Source organism: Lagopus muta, chromosome 12, assembly GCF_023343835.1.
Source record: "Lagopus muta isolate bLagMut1 chromosome 12, bLagMut1 primary, whole genome shotgun sequence".
NCBI classification, from domain to species: domain Eukaryota; kingdom Metazoa; phylum Chordata; class Aves; order Galliformes; family Phasianidae; genus Lagopus; species Lagopus muta.
In genome coordinates this window covers 16199335-16214980 of record NC_064444.1, presented here as the reverse complement: position 1 = coordinate 16214980, position 15646 = coordinate 16199335, and the positions used below count along the sequence as shown (strand labels likewise).

The following is a 15646-nucleotide window of genomic DNA, read 5'->3' as shown; positions in this document are numbered from 1 at the left end:
CTGAATGCCAAGTGTTATGAAAATCTGAATGCGTGCAGTAAGGATGATACTGAATTTATGAGCATTTTTCTTCTACTGGTTTTAAGATACTTCATAAGATTGACCGACCCCGATTGGCCATTCTGTTGAAATGTGGATCAGTCAAGTATAGACTCAGAAGAATTCATTACTTTTGACTCCTTATATTTTTCTGCTGTCTTGTTCTCTCAATTCTTTGCATGCTTGAAAACGTACCTGCTACTAATGTTACAAGATGTAAGCTTCTGATGTGCTGAGATACTTGACAAGAATCTGTCTTTACTTACTTCTTCCTATTTTCTCTGTTTTAAAGACGCTTAAAACATAATGTTTAAGTCAGAAGAAATTCACTCATGTTACTGACCAGCAAAAGTAATCTGAAAATAATCCACAGTTTTAGTCATGACATGAGCTGTGTATATTTGTTCCATCTCATCACATTCTGTCTGCCCGCAGCTGATACGTTCCAGTGAAAAGCAGCCATGCAAATTCTGCCCGGATTTAGCGTAAAGATTTTTTCTGGGGTAGACATCAACTTCATACAGCTCTACAATGTGTCAACTTGTTTTGAACCTGCAAGTGAAAGATCTGATGGTTGGTTCCCTTCAGCAGGCTTTTGTGCATGTTTTTCTAAATGATGTTGCTCCCTTAACTGGGTCTGTGCTGCTTCACTTGCTGACTGAGCTTGCTGCTTATATCCAGTGAGCTGTTGGTTCCTTGTCTCGTTACCATGAACTTTGAGAACTGTCCTTTAGAACGCTCATATTATTAACACAGTCAGTCTGATACAGCTAGAATAACTTTCAGTAGTCAATATTTGAATATATGAATACTTTTAATGCATTTAGATATTCTTACAGTATGTACTTACAGCATGCTGGTACTCATACTCTGAAGGAACGTAGTGGGCAGTGACCTACAATGTTTTTCTTGCTCGAAGATAGCAGAGTTATATAATCAATTGAAGGCTGTGCCTTAACAACACGGATGCTGAAAGAAAGCAGTCCTGTTGGTAAGACTTTCATTTGCCCTCCTGTAATTATGTTCCTGAAAGGAGTTCACATGGGGAATTCAATAGGTCTGCTGGGGTACTAAAAGGATGTGAACTACCTCACAGAGGCTGAGAGCTACACTGAGCACAGAGACATTTGGGCTTCTAATTCTAGGTAGCTGCTGGTCTGCAGTGGGAGCCCAGGGCTGGCTTGTGGGGAGACCCTTGGCACAGGGATACTGGGCTCCCCTGGGAGGGCAGCCTCCCATTGCCAGGGTGGTCACTGCAGAACTGAGGTCCAGCTGCCAGGAGGGAGCTTTGGCTGGAGCAGCACAGCAGGGCCTGTCAGATATAATGCTGGGAATAGTAGTGACAATGAGCACAGTTTTCATTTCAGCTTTTAATTGACTGCCATAAGTAAATTCTTAGTACATAAGACTTTTCTTTATATTCTTTATGTGCATATTTGTCAGATATTTTTTACTTAATTTTATACACAATATTGGAATAATCTGTTACATTAATGCACAGCTTAAAACAGGTCTTATTTACACTGACCACAGAAAGACAGAAGAATGAGGACAAATACTTAACATTCACCATCTTTATCAGCATTTTAAGTACAGTTAACCAGCACACATCACGCACATCCATATCCATATTTATAAGAAATGTAGGTATTTGTAGTTACATACAAGGGCATGTGTCTCCCTTAAAAAAAAAAAAAAAAAGTAGAATGCCATTTCCCCCAGATAATTGAAGATTAAAAAAAATAAACAAAAACCCACCACAAACAACAAAGGTGGGGGCAGGGGGGGGAAATGGACCTGCAGATTGCACTGAATCAGACATGGAAACATTATGGCTGTTAGGACACTTTTGGTCACTGGGGCACTTCGGAGAATATTTTTATGAGTGGCAAGTTCTGAAGTCCTGTGAGAATTTATGCCTAAAAACTGCAATGTAATCTCCTGCATTGGAAGTAGATCTATTTGATACTCAGTTTAATGTTATGTCTTCTAACAAAAAATGCAGCTAAAGGTTGCCTTTTTTGTTTTTTTTTTTTTGTTTTAAGAATATAAATTAAAAACTATATAAATTTCTCTTATGAAAGTAAGGCAACAGTGGAGAATATTGTGCTACAATGTGCATTAGCTGTAGATAATGTTTTTTTTATTCTTTTATCACGTTAACATTTATAATCAAAGACCAAGGTGCTGTTAATCTAGACTGCTTAATTACAAAACCTTATAATGGAGAGAGAGGTCCTGTGTGATAATCTTGTTACACTAATGTTGAATTTCTTGCCTTACAATCTATGCTTATGTTTTATTAAAATTAAAAAAAAAAAAAAAAAAAAAAAACTTGTAAAAATATTAAAATATTTCCTATACAGAGGTACTCTTATCCCAGGTAAACTCTAGTCACTACTATAAAATGCATTAAAAATTAAGAAAAAACATTGGTGTAAACCAAGTAAATGCTCACTATAAAGCTTTTATCTGTAAGGCAAATCTTCATTAGGCCTATTTGAAGTTATTTTCAAAATATACTATTTGGAGATACTCCCTTAACAACTAATATTACCCATGGCACAAACAAGTTAAGTCCTGCAGACAGGTTCAGAGAGTGCAATGTAACTAATTACAAATACAGGTCACTCTGACTGTGACCAAGAAACGACACCTTTAAGAGAGCCAGCTTAAGGCTTAGTGATCTTCTTAGCTTGCTGAAATTATTCTGCTACCCTAATTAAAGAAATTAAGCAACTGTTGTCCAACATGGCATTAAAGAAACCACTTTTAAAAAGGAGGAAAGCATAACACAGGTGGCCCAATCTTCCTGTCAGTGCTTAAGCACAGAAACGCCTGCTGCCCTCAACATACAACTGGCAGTATAGAAATGGTTCCTCTGAGTGAAGGCTGGGCTCTGACTTCAGCCTTCCTGCCTGTTCCCTGCCTCCATCTGTCTCCAACCATTGCTCAGCACTTACACTGAGGTGTCTAGGCATCCTTCAAAGGAGAACAGTTCCGCTGAGTAGTTGTGATTTTTGTTACTTCAATTTCTGTGTGCTTTTGCTAGGTGAGCCATAGGGTGGATGAATATATTCAGGTTTTAGATGGCAAAGGAAAAGTGATCAAATTCTGACATCAAAAGCAGCTGGTGATATCGATCTGCTGGTTGACACATCTGTCTTGATAGTGGTCAATATCTGATGTATGTAGATGTCTAAATTTGTTCTCAGGCAGTGTACATTACTGCTGTACAAATCACCAGCTCTTGGACTTCTGTAATTTTTGCTATGAACAATGTATAAAATGTGAAACATTTTGCCTTAGTAGCAGTTTCTCCACATGTGACATGGTGTTCAGGTCTTCTTGTTCCCTGGGTAAACTTAAGCAGTCAAAACCAAGCAACTGTATTTTTAATCACAAATAAAGAACATATGCATGCTTACTTGGTCATTTTGAGCACCCTTGTCTGACGGCTGGCAAAAATCAAGAACGTGGAGTAGAGTGAAGCAAGTGCTTGGTATTTTCTCCCATTCCAGTCTGTCAGAAGGACTGAGATGGTTGAACAAAAGAAATCCTTTTCCATAGAGCAGAAACATTTGAAACAGATCTTTTAAGATGCAACCTTTTCCTTCTCTGAGCCTCTCTGAAATTCGGTGACACTTACTTTCTGAGGAAAACATCTGAAAGTGTTTCTAAAATAACTGTGTCCTGATACCTTAGCCAAATGGTTTTTTTTTTTTTTTTTTTTTTTTTTTTTTTTTTGTGGTACCAACCTGAAACATCATGGTTTAATACAGGGAGATCAAATTCTGGCACATCAGCTAACCTGTGGACACTGAATATCCTTAGCCCATGAGAAAGTAAAATGTATTAGAATAGATATATTTTACAGAGGGGCTCAAAATGCAGACATAATTCCTTCAGGTAGACTTATATGCTGTCATTGGAGCTGTGACAGCTGTTTATGTCTGGGAACCTCAGGCCCATTTAAAATATTTTAACTGGACAAAACAAATAAGACATTTGTAAGCCTCATCTCTTCTGAAGTCCCCGATTTATGGTTTAAATTTGGATGTTAGGAAAGTGATTGTTTGCCAATGCCTCATGAAACTTAGCAGGATCAGTCCAGGACAAGAAGAAAAGCTACCAGCTCCAAAAAAGAAAGTATCTTAATGACAACTGTATTAATCATAAGAACTGTAAAATAGGCATTAAAAGAAAAATGACTTTCTACGTGCCCTCCTCCTACAACCTAACAGTCCAAAGTAAACTTAATTCATGTCAAAACAATAGACCAGGGGAGTGTGTATATACACAAGATGTTTGAGCTTGACTTATTTAGTAATAGCACTTAAAAGTTATTTTGCTAGGAAGAAATGGCCAATTATAGGGAACTTCCTCTGGGGAAATTACATACAACATACATTGCACGTGCAGTTAGGGAACATGTACGGTAGTAACAGCCAAGTATTTCTCCTCCTGTATTCCATATTTAAAATATTGTGTTTGATCCTGGATTTCCTGCAAAACCCCTCACTATGGTAAGATATCTTTCAAGTGTTGCCAGGGTGTATGCATCAGCACATGAGAGCACAAGAAAGACTGACTAAAAAAGCTTTGGTTCAGAGACCAAACACAAAATACAACTATTGCTTTATGGGCTGTTGCCCATGAAGGGTCTACCATCTTTCTACTAGATTCTAAAACCCTGGAGTTTTAGTATTTTAACTACAGAAAAGTAACAACTGTAGGAAAGATTATCCTGCTGGATGACAGCAGAAGTACAAGGTAAAATAGAGGATCTTTCTTTGGCATTAGTTAACTTTAAGACTTGGTAAAGCAGCGTGGATTTCAGGCAGGTCTTTTTCAGTGACAGGGAAGAAAGGAAGGTTGGTCAGAAATGAGATGCTGATGTATGACAGCTGCTGCCTTTATTGGATTAAAACAAAGCTTTCAAGACTGTGTTTTTCTAGAACTGTTTAGCTATCTATTCATATGCTTCACCCAATTTTCTCCGTGGCCTCGCTACCAAAACAGCCAACTGTTGATGACATTGCATCTTGAATGAGCTTGCAATCAAAACTTTATTTTTTGGAAGTGGGCTGTTTACTTCATCAGCGTAACTGATCATTGAAGGGAGATGTTTGGGGAGAACCAGTCCCCAGAGTGGATCTGCTCCCACAGTAGATGGGGAAATGGTGAGCTACTGCTTGGCTGAAAATCCAAGACTTCCTTGGAGGAAGACTTGCAGGTGAGTAATTACCTGGTTAATAAGAACCTGACTGGGGAATCTTATTGACAGTGGCTGAACTAAATGAAAATGAGTATCTTAGTGGCATTTGATATTTTCAGTATTGAAAACGTATTAGGGAGCTCAAAGCTGGAGTCTGAAAGAAGCTGAGTACCAGAGTTTTGCCTGTTTTTATATACCCGGTCTTCTTAAAGCTTTTTTGTTACTTGAAAGGATATTAATTTGTTTCTAACAGCATCATTTATCATCAAGAAGGCATGAGGTAGTTGAGCATCTTATTCTATGGGAATCAAGAACGTTGCTCTCCATCTCTAGGACAGAAGCTGTCATTTTGGAGAGACTTTCTCTGGACAAAATCTTGAACTTAAAGCTGAGCTGTGCAATGCATCATGAACTATCTTCTTCATTAGTGCTATTCCTGGTAATAGATTTCTTTCTCTCTCTGATTTCCCTGTTTTCTGTTTAGATGATAAGCTTTGTCTGTCAAAGTTCAGAATGCGGTGGCAATGGTGCAGTGGAGTCCTCTAAGTGCTCTAAGTATTATACTAAACTTAAGAAGTTAAACAATAACAGCAATAAAAATAATGAAGTGGATCACCACCTTGGAGGTTGGTATTTAAAATGCAGTCAAACCCTGAAATGCTGGATGCAGCTTATTTCACTCTCCGTTAAATAAATTTGACCTATTTCAGAGCCAACTGGTGATGAAACATTTTGTGTGAGTGGTAGTGGGGTGTCTTACAAGTGAGCATTGGTGCAGGTTGTTAGCATTTACAGACGTGAGCAAAACCATAAATGATGTGAGTAGCTGTTCAAACTCCACATCAAAGAGCCTTCCAAAAGTTTTGAAACTTGGTAACTGTTAGATTTCTGAACCTCACAGATCCAATAACTGAAGCAGCTGTACTGAAAAGTAAGCTTTATAACAATTAAAAGATCTCCCTCTAGTTTCGCAAACAATAAAAAAAGGATTACCTATAAAGCTGGTGGAATGGTGGGCTGTATTTTTTTTCCTTTTCCCCTGTTCTTTGGAGCAATCAACACTTTCATTGAATGGACTTTCAGATAATTACAGAACTAGAACAGCAGCCTTTTGAAACTCCTTTATTATTGAAATATATTTAATAACATGGTTTAAGCCACTATTGGCCATCAGCTGGGCCAGAAAATGTCTGCCTTTATAAGTAGTAGACAGTGTCCTTTGGATTCAAAGCCATATTTAAATAAAACCTCTGCTTTGTCACACAATCTCTTTAAGAAGAAGAGATCGTGCTCGATCCTTTCCAAAGTATCGATTCTGTTGGAGGAAAAGGATGAATAAGGAGAGAAGTTTTCTTACTGTTATTTTGAAGAGAAATCGAAGCTAAATAAAAAAGGCTAAAATCGCTTGGGGCTTTTAAATTGGACTATTTTAAGAATAGGGGAGGAAAAAAACCCACAGAAACCCCCAACAATTGGTTTATAAATAAAAAAAAAAAGCTCCATCCTTTAAAGCGATCTCTTTAAAAAGAAGCACTACATACATTTAAAGAAAAGAAGCTGAACTGAACATACAGAGGCAAAACAAAACAAAAAGAAAAAAATACGAGAGGTAAAGTCCAGAGGTAAACTCCAGGCTGGTTCAGTTGAGAAGCTACAGCTTCTGAAAAAGCTTATCGAGTAATAAATAACTGCAGGAAGTAACTGAGCAACCACATCTACTGATCACTGGGAAAATGCTACAGTGGTATGTGCCACAGAATGAGAACAGCACCCAAATGCAGAGTTTATTCTCTATCTTTTAGCTTGCATAATGCTACCAGAGAAGAGCAGGAATAGACTTATCCTTCTAAGCTGTTCAGTACAATCTTGCTATGTTTTGGTAGGTGAATCCGGTAAGAGTATAATAATAATAACGCTTTGCTTACAATAGAAGAATAAAACTAAAGTTTGGTATTTTGGTGCTTCTGGGTAGATTTACATAATTCTAAAAATCATTATCTCTTTGTATGTATTTTATATATGCTACTCTATTTGACACAAAGTAAAACAAAAAGTTGGATGTATGACTATTTGTATGAAATGTTTTACAATTAACTGAAAAAGTCAGTAAAGTATGGATCATATGATAAAGCCATTTTAATTGCTGTCATAATATATTTTCACTAAGTACAGTGTGATATTAAACTGGATTCTGTACTTAGTAGCTCCTACAAGGGTTCTGTTCCTGCTACTTCTCAGCCTGTAGGATTAAATGGACAGAAAATGGCACAGACATATACAGTAAAGACAACCTTCTTCACCAAGAGAAGAAATTAATAACAAACCACTGAAAATGAAGTACTGAGTCTTCATTTCAGAAGGATGCAAACTCATATCCCAAAGGATAGCATGGCAAGAAAGCTAATGACATTAATACATAGGTAAAGTTGCTCTTTCCTCACAATTGAGATGTACCCTTTCTTAGATCTAAGAACATTCAGTTCTTGGTTTAAATCAGATCGTATCTGCAGTAATTATTACTGTCAGAAAAGTTGAATTTGCTTCTTCATGATAAAGGAGCATTTAATATACTGTGATTGCTTTTTTTTCTCTACTCCCCCCTCCTCCACTTCTGCTAATAGCAAAACTCACAAGTTTTGGTCACGTAGGGATCTCATGGCACCAAAAGATACAAGAAAAAATAAACAGAGTCTTTAAAGATCATTTGAAGCCAAGTAATAGAAGGGAGGCATTGAGAACAGAGAGCAGACGTCTTCCCTCAAAGAGTCAGTAGGTAAGCTCTGAGCCAGCCTGGTCCAAGCATCATTGAGGGAGCTTTGAACTTGACTTTTCTGTATTCCCAGTTTAGCTTTAACATTGGTTTTTTTTTTCCCCTCAACCTGTTGGTTGTCATATTGTTAGCCAGTGTTGAAGCTGCAAGGGAACATAAGTGATTGTTTAATAACATTGATTCAAGTGATGCTTAATAGTTAAAGATATTTTAAGTGCGTTGTTGACAAATACAGAATCACAAAGTCTTAAATCTACTGATAGGTTTCTGCGGATTCTAGTCAGCAGTGAGAAATGTGCTGAATTTAAGAATTGTTAAATTGGGATAAATGGGGATAAGCTTTCAGCTTGGTTTGAAAATTCAGACCTGCTGAGTGCTGATGTGAAGAAAGCTTCTGTGCTTTTTGGTTGGTCAGTGTTATGCGCACAACTCTGAACTAGCAATAAAACATATTCCTAGCTGTACAGCGAAGGCGCCAACAAGTTAATATAACGTGCCCTGGTCTTTGGCATACTTTGAGGGATCGCTAGGGATTTGCTTCAAAGTATATTTTTCTAATTTAAGCAAAATCTGTTTGCTTCCTTTTTTTGCCATTACTTGGAGTCAGAAGTATAGTGTAGCAATCACTACCTATCTGCCTATTCATATAGGAACATTTGACTGTATAAAAATGATGTTATTACAGCTGGAACATGAAAAATCTTTGAATAACTGAGGGCAGAAATGGAGTAATGAGAAGGAATGAAGAGGTGCTGTGTTACTGCACAATCTTGGCCACGTTATATACACAGTGCTCACAAAACAGGAAACTGCAGGGTTTTTTTTCTTTCTGTACTCTGTGAATCTACACTTGGATTCTTTTATTTCTGAAATTTAAAAATATACTTCAAACAGTATTTTTTTCAATATTTTTTCAGAGCAGGCAAAAGGCAGATTTCTTTTTTCAATATCAGTGTACAAACCCCCACTATAATATCTGGGTCATGTTTTGAGGTAGCGTGCATAATTGTAGTTGCTTTCAACTTTGAAGCCAGAAAGTGGTCCAACATGAATGCTGATAACAGTAACAAGTTTCATATTTGCATCCTTTTTATCTTCTATGAAAAGAACTATATTTCAATAAGGCCATTTTATTTACTAAAAGGAAAGCAGTATTTGGAAACATAGGATGTATTTCATGGCTGCTTAAGAAGTGTCCAGCAGTATTTTCAATCAAATGTATACCAGTGGGCAGTCCGTTCCATGTAGTTCAGACCATTATTTTGTCTCTGTACTGACAGTGGATGTTTGGTTGCTTTTTTTACCCTATTCGCTGATAATCTCTGATGGAGATTAGAAAATCTGATTTTAGATTGCTGTGTAGTAACCAGGGAAGAGGATGTGACCTATTCAGTTATATGTTATAGTCTGGTAACATATTCATCTTGTGGTGAGATTTTGCTGTACTCAGATATATGACCTAGGATATTGGATTGAAGTGATCTGTAACGTTATCAATTCTGCTTAGCTATTTCCTTATGGAGTGGAAGGAGGGTGCCAAAAACCTCCAACCAGCAATAGGTGCACAGAGATCTGAGCCTCCTGCATCCCATCATGCTGGCAGAAATAAAAGACCGCAGACCTGTGGACATCTGCCATGAGGAGGCTGATGCAAACCCTGCTAAAGGCAGGAAGGAGACAAAGCACAGTGAAAGGAGTACAAACCTTAAACTGCCTGACGTTTCCTTGGGCCACGAGCTGATGTTCATTTTCAGGTGTGATGCAGTAAGCTAGTCTCTAAACCAGAGAGAGAAGAGAAAAAAGTCAGCCATATGAAGTGGGATTATGTCTGTAAACCCCAACCTATAATGGGAAAGTGTGAACTTTATTTAAAGCCGTAACTTAAATGTTTAATATCACTGCATCATGTGTCTTTAACTTAGTCACTGAGAGATCAAGCTGCTTATAAGCCCCCTGATATTAGCATTTAATATAAGACAGAGTAGAAAGTTTATGCAAATACTGAGTCCAAATATTTAGCAAGTGCATATGGAAAAGAACACCAGGAACAAGCTGGTACCGCAGCCTTTATGTCCCCGGAACTCACACTATTAAGGCTGCATTTTGTCAAACTTTGTACTGCTAGGAAATTCATTAGAAATAGGATTTCTTTAATTAAGTGCCTTTCTGTTATACCGCTGCTTTTAATAAGATGGTCACAAATTGTTACTCCTTCAGGTTTTGCTCTATTCAGTTCATGCAGCATCTATGTTATGGCTTAAGTGGGTTTACACAGTGGAGGATCCTGCTGCCGAGTGCCATGGTTCATTTACTGAAGTACAGAAGTAAGAGGCTAGATGATGATACAATAAGCAATGCCTTTTAGTATAGGATTTAGAAGTGCTTCTTCATTTCTGGATCTGTTTCAGCACTTTGGTCTGGATGTAGAGGTTGTTTTTTTTTTTTTTTTTTTTTTTTCAAGCATTCTGGTATCAGTGTGGAAAACAATAAAAAAATCTGCATGAGTTCAAACCCTAGCAAAAGATAGAAGCAACTCCACTAAAGAGAGGATAAGGGAACATATCTGACAGAAATTAAAATACTAAGTAGCTGCTGTTAAAGACAAAATACGGGGCAAAGTGGAATCTATTGCTCTGATCCAGTAAAGCATTATTACTGTTATTGCTGGATGCTTATTACGTGATCAATGGCAATCCTGAATGTGGAGCTATTTTGAGGATGCATCTTGCCTTCCCAGCATGTAGATTTGTGTTTAGAGACTGATGTAGACTCTATGACAGGAGAGGTCCGAGTTAACTATATTTGCACATAATGGTTTATAACACTACCACAGCATAGGGTGATACCTTGGACATGGTTTAGTTTGTAACTATGTGAAGACTATAACTTAGAACCGAATATAAAGATAGTAGTTTGTATGTTTTTTGTTAATGAGGAATACTTTTTCTCATCAATCAGGTTAACTACAGGTATCAAAAATCAGTTTTAAAAAATCATGCTTTCTGTAAAGAAAATTTCTATCTAGAAACAGGGAAAGGATGCAGTAAACCCCCAGTGCATCAGAAACTGAATCCAAAAGGTCACTCATAACTAATAAGTTTGGGGAGCAAGAGAAACAAACTGTCACATTAGATCCAGCCATTTCATTTCAGAGCAACATTTAATGACATTTTATTAGCATTTCACTTACTTCTTTAAAGGTCCCACGCACATTCACAAATTTATAGATAATATAGGCAGGCACAAGTATCATTGAAGATAATGCTATTCCCCAGCCAATGCGATTTGCCCAGAGAGGGAAGGTGTAGTCATCATAGGTCAGAGGTTTGAAGTTTATTATGCTGACTATTACAACAAACTAGGGGAGAAAAAATAAAATCAACCATTGCTTTGAGACATGAAGAAACTTAGTGGAAAACAGATTTTGTGTGTTTGATTAGGCAAGCACCCTAAGGAGTATTTAAAGTTGGCTTCACCATTTACCTTCATCCTATTTATTTTGTGCCTCTAACTGCTTACGCTGTTGAAGTTCTTGCTGCGTTTGCTGAGATTAACAGTTCATTTCAGCTGCTCTGGACACTGACTGCTGGATCTTTTAGGGGGAGGATTGAGTTGTTGTCCACTATGGCCTCACTTAAACTAGCGTTCAAGGAATAAAAACAAAAATCTGTAATTAAGAAAAACCTCTTCAGGATCTCTTGTTTTTCCTGCTTCTCAGAGGTTTTATTTTCTTAGGAGTTTTATACCTGTTTTCCAGTGAGAATCATGACGTAAACTCCAGCACAATTCATTTAGTGAGGGAAATGCCATACAGCCTTAAGGCCTGGAAGACAAAGGTGTTCGATTTTTATGTTTTTGTTTGTTTGCCTGTTTTTGTTGTTGTTGTTGTTTTGTTTTTTTAATTTGCTCTCATTTGTTGTTTCTTTTCCTCCTGCTGCTACCCTATCCAACACCAGGGCTGAGAAGGAAAGATTAAGGTACCACCCTATTTCCTTCATTTTATTTTCTTGTTAAATCCATATGGATTGTCTACTCCTCAGAGTTCCTTGATTTGGTTTATTGGGCCTGCACGTTCTCTTCCATGTCCAGTTTCAAGCTGTAGAATTTTGAACCTAGGATTTCAAAGGCTATGCAAGGAGTGTATGAGTTAAAGGAAACCAACAGTATAAAATTCCTAGACAAATGTTCATTTCCTTATGAGATTTCCTTGCTGTGATATACACAGCAGCAGTTTGCATGGAGAAAATGCTTCAAGGAGATGTTTCCACACACCAGTTATCTGGATGACCCCCAACTTGCCTTTCTTAGGGAGAACTGTATTTATTGTTGGAAACTTTTGTAGCATGCTACCGATCACAAACAAGGACAAGTTGTGGTAGGAAAATATGGAATTGTTAAAGGAATAATTATATTGCAGTCTTATGATTTTATAGTCTTCTCCAATTTGTTATGAACTATATACATTGTTTTTGGTTTTTTGTAAACTTGTATAACAGTGCTCTAAGAATATAAAGCTTTTATGCAATTAATAGTCTCCTTAAATCATAGCAAGATCAAATTTTCATTCTATTCACCCTGATGTCTTGATTTACAAATACACACGGCAAATGATCCCAACACAAAACCAATTATTTCTGAATCTGAACTTTACACAGAGCAAAGAAAGGATATATTGACACTTCAGGATATTTTTTTCCTAAATGAAAAGCACAACTGTTTCATTACAGATCAAGTGGTTTACAAGGTATAATTAATACATCTGCTCAACATAATTAATGGGTATAATTGCATGCGACTTATTCTAAGGTCTTATCCCATCTTGGTGGGAATCCTGGTGCCCTCCAATAAAATAATTTACCAGTGAAAGATGTGCTCTAATAGATGTATTACAAATGCAGAGATTTTTAATCAGTGTTTCTGAGCATGTTGCTCTGATCTCTATCTTAAGAAGTGGTATGTGTAATATATACTTGAGAAGAGAGAAGTGAAATCTAGTAGTAAGTAAAAACTTCTGACGTGTTTTCATCTTCCTGAACTGCTATATGTTATCATTAGTAGATGGTTTTAAGCTGTTGGTATGATACTTCACTTCTGGAGGAGTGAAAGATTTGCAGTAGCCAGGTGTCAAGATGGGAAAATGAATATATACAGTTGTGTCTATGGTGATTCAACGCATGGAGGCAAAGGCTGTATTATTTGTCTTTAAGAAAAAGATCTGCAATCCTGATCAACCTGAGTGTCTGGAAACAAACTTGATGCCCAATACATCTCTTCTTGGAAAGACAGAGTTTAAATTAAAAGTTAGATTTGACATATCTAATAAAATCAGAATGAGTGAGCCTTGGCGCTGAAGATCAAATGCACAGAAATAAGTAACAGAGCCAGAATTACGGAAAAGCAGATTGAACGTGGTTTCAGTAAGCACAGAACCCCAGGGAGAGTCTGCAAAACATCTTATTACTGGAATTAGGGAAGGCTGGCAATGGTTGCTTTAATTATGCGTGAATCTATTTTAATATTTTTCTTAACATTTTTAAATTGGTGCCTTCCAAAAAAACCAGTCTGATTTGATTTGGTATAAAACAGTGTCATTTCATTAAGGTTTTATTTTTCTATTTCACTAAAAATTTCATACAGTTTTGAGGTCTTCTGCATTGAACTTTCTTGAGATTACCCTTTTGATCCTGCTTCAAAGATGAGACCAGCTACAGGAGGTTGCAGTTTTAAACTGAAATCCATAGTAGCGGAAATGAGAATGGGGAGGGGTGATGAACCTGAACATTCAGATGCACTTTGCTATCATTAGGAAATAAAATTATGTAAAGCTTTAGTAGTAAGGGAAGTTCAACATTGTTGACTTCAGGTACATCACATATGCTCAGCCTTTTGCCCTAGTAAAATCTCTTATCCCTGGCTAGTTTATTTTTGCAACAGAAATATGTTTTTATTGTCCATAGATGCTGGGAGCACACTGCATCTAGCTGTGTTTTCAGTATTCTCTAAGAAAACTTGCTTAATTTACATCTTGAAGAAGTGAGGGAACAGAAGATGACCACAGCCACAATTAGCTTCTCCTGAACAAGCAAAATGTTATGCACAAAAACAACCTGTGCCATTGAGGGGAAGAAGCAATTAAATTGTATTCACCCTGAGAGTGTCAGGCATAAAAGAATCACCTCAGACTGATAACTATTGGATATTCTAAGAAAGACATGCTGGCAGTTATTTGATAATGAAATAACAATCAACACTTACCAACAGAAAAGCAGGGCTAACAAACTTCCAGCACAGTCTCCAGTAGAGGCCTGGCTTGAAGCCCATCATTTGTTGGATATCTTCACTGAATCTGTCTACACCTAGAAGGGATGTGGAGATCAGACTGGCATTAATCTAAACTGATGAGGTGCTGGCCTATCCCAAAATACCAATCTTATTTTAGAAAGACTTCCAAATGAGAGAGAAGTACAAGACTAAATTGATTGATTTTCAATGAATAGATGCATCTTTGATATTACTATGAGGATTGCTCTGAAACCAATGCCCCCTAGTTTATTATGTTGGCCCGTAACATCACAGCAGATGATGGCGGTATGGCAAAAGAAGCTGATCCTTCCTCCCAGTATTCTGTTACTTCTTGCTGCTGTGTGACAGATGGCAGCAGAGGGGCACTCTGACAGAATGGCATCTGGCATGGAAGCGTGAAGGAAATGAAAGTGTGTCACTGAATTCTTCTGTGTAGAAAAAGTGGTCCTCATTGACATTCATCAACACTTGCTGAAGGTTTATGGAGACCAACCAGTGGTGGTGTGCATTTCAGCAGTGATGACTGCAACATAAAGGATAAGCCATTTTCTGGGTGGCCACGTATAGCTTTCCCTCCACAAAATGAAAATTGTCTTGATCAGCTCATCCATGCAAACTGGCTACGGTGGTGACTATACTGAAAAAATAGTGTTTTGTAGCTGAGAACTTGCTCTATCCAGTTACATTATTATGCTCTTTGTGTCTGTTGTAGTTTCTATGGAAACAAATAGGAGGCATTACTTTCAGAGCAGCCTACTTTTGTCCAAGAATTAAGCACCTGTGAGCACTCAGTCTGTCACAAATAGCATTACTGTTGGAAAGATAAGCTTAACAAACATCTGGCACTTGATTTATGGACTTCACACATTTTTTGTAATAGTTGTGGACTATTGTAACCTAATTATTCAGCACTACTGTGAGTGTATATATATTACACAAACTGCTTTCTGATATTGATGTAGATTTGTATGATTCATAATTTTTCAAAGGAAGTTGTATTAGTTCTGGTTAGTGGCATGCTTTACTAACTTTTCAGTGTTTCATTAAATGCTGCAGATTTTTAATTACATAATGACAAATGTCATTTCATTTTTATCACCTTTCCAACGAACTGGACAGGTGCTTCTTCTGTTCAGTGTAAATATGTACAAAATAAACCAGCAGCTCTTGATACTGTCTCTTTACAAGACTCAGTACATTTAGCAGGCATGAAGTAGTGCACAACACTTGCCAGCAAAAATCTGTAATACCACTCCATTCACAACTGTGTATCTACCTGCAGTGGGATTCACTGCATCACGAATGTAGGGAAACAG

The 15646-nt window shown here is 37.3% G+C and overlaps 1 protein-coding gene across 1 annotated transcript in view; it reads right to left on the bottom strand.

Annotated features, from left to right (window-relative positions):
- Window positions 1-2349: 2349 nt before the first annotated feature.
- The window catches only part of SLC6A2 (solute carrier family 6 member 2), a 62135-nt gene continuing 48838 nt past the window's right edge, over window positions 2350-15646 (bottom strand). Inside the window, exons 11-14 of the mRNA XM_048958632.1 lie at window positions 14283-14383; window positions 11218-11385; window positions 9732-9803; window positions 2350-8170 (exon numbers count right to left, since the gene is read on the bottom strand). Coding sequence (XP_048814589.1) covers window positions 8147-8170; window positions 9732-9803; window positions 11218-11385; window positions 14283-14383 — 365 coding nt within the window. The 3' untranslated portion in view covers window positions 2350-8146. The remainder of the gene's footprint in view (window positions 8171-9731; window positions 9804-11217; window positions 11386-14282; window positions 14384-15646) is intronic.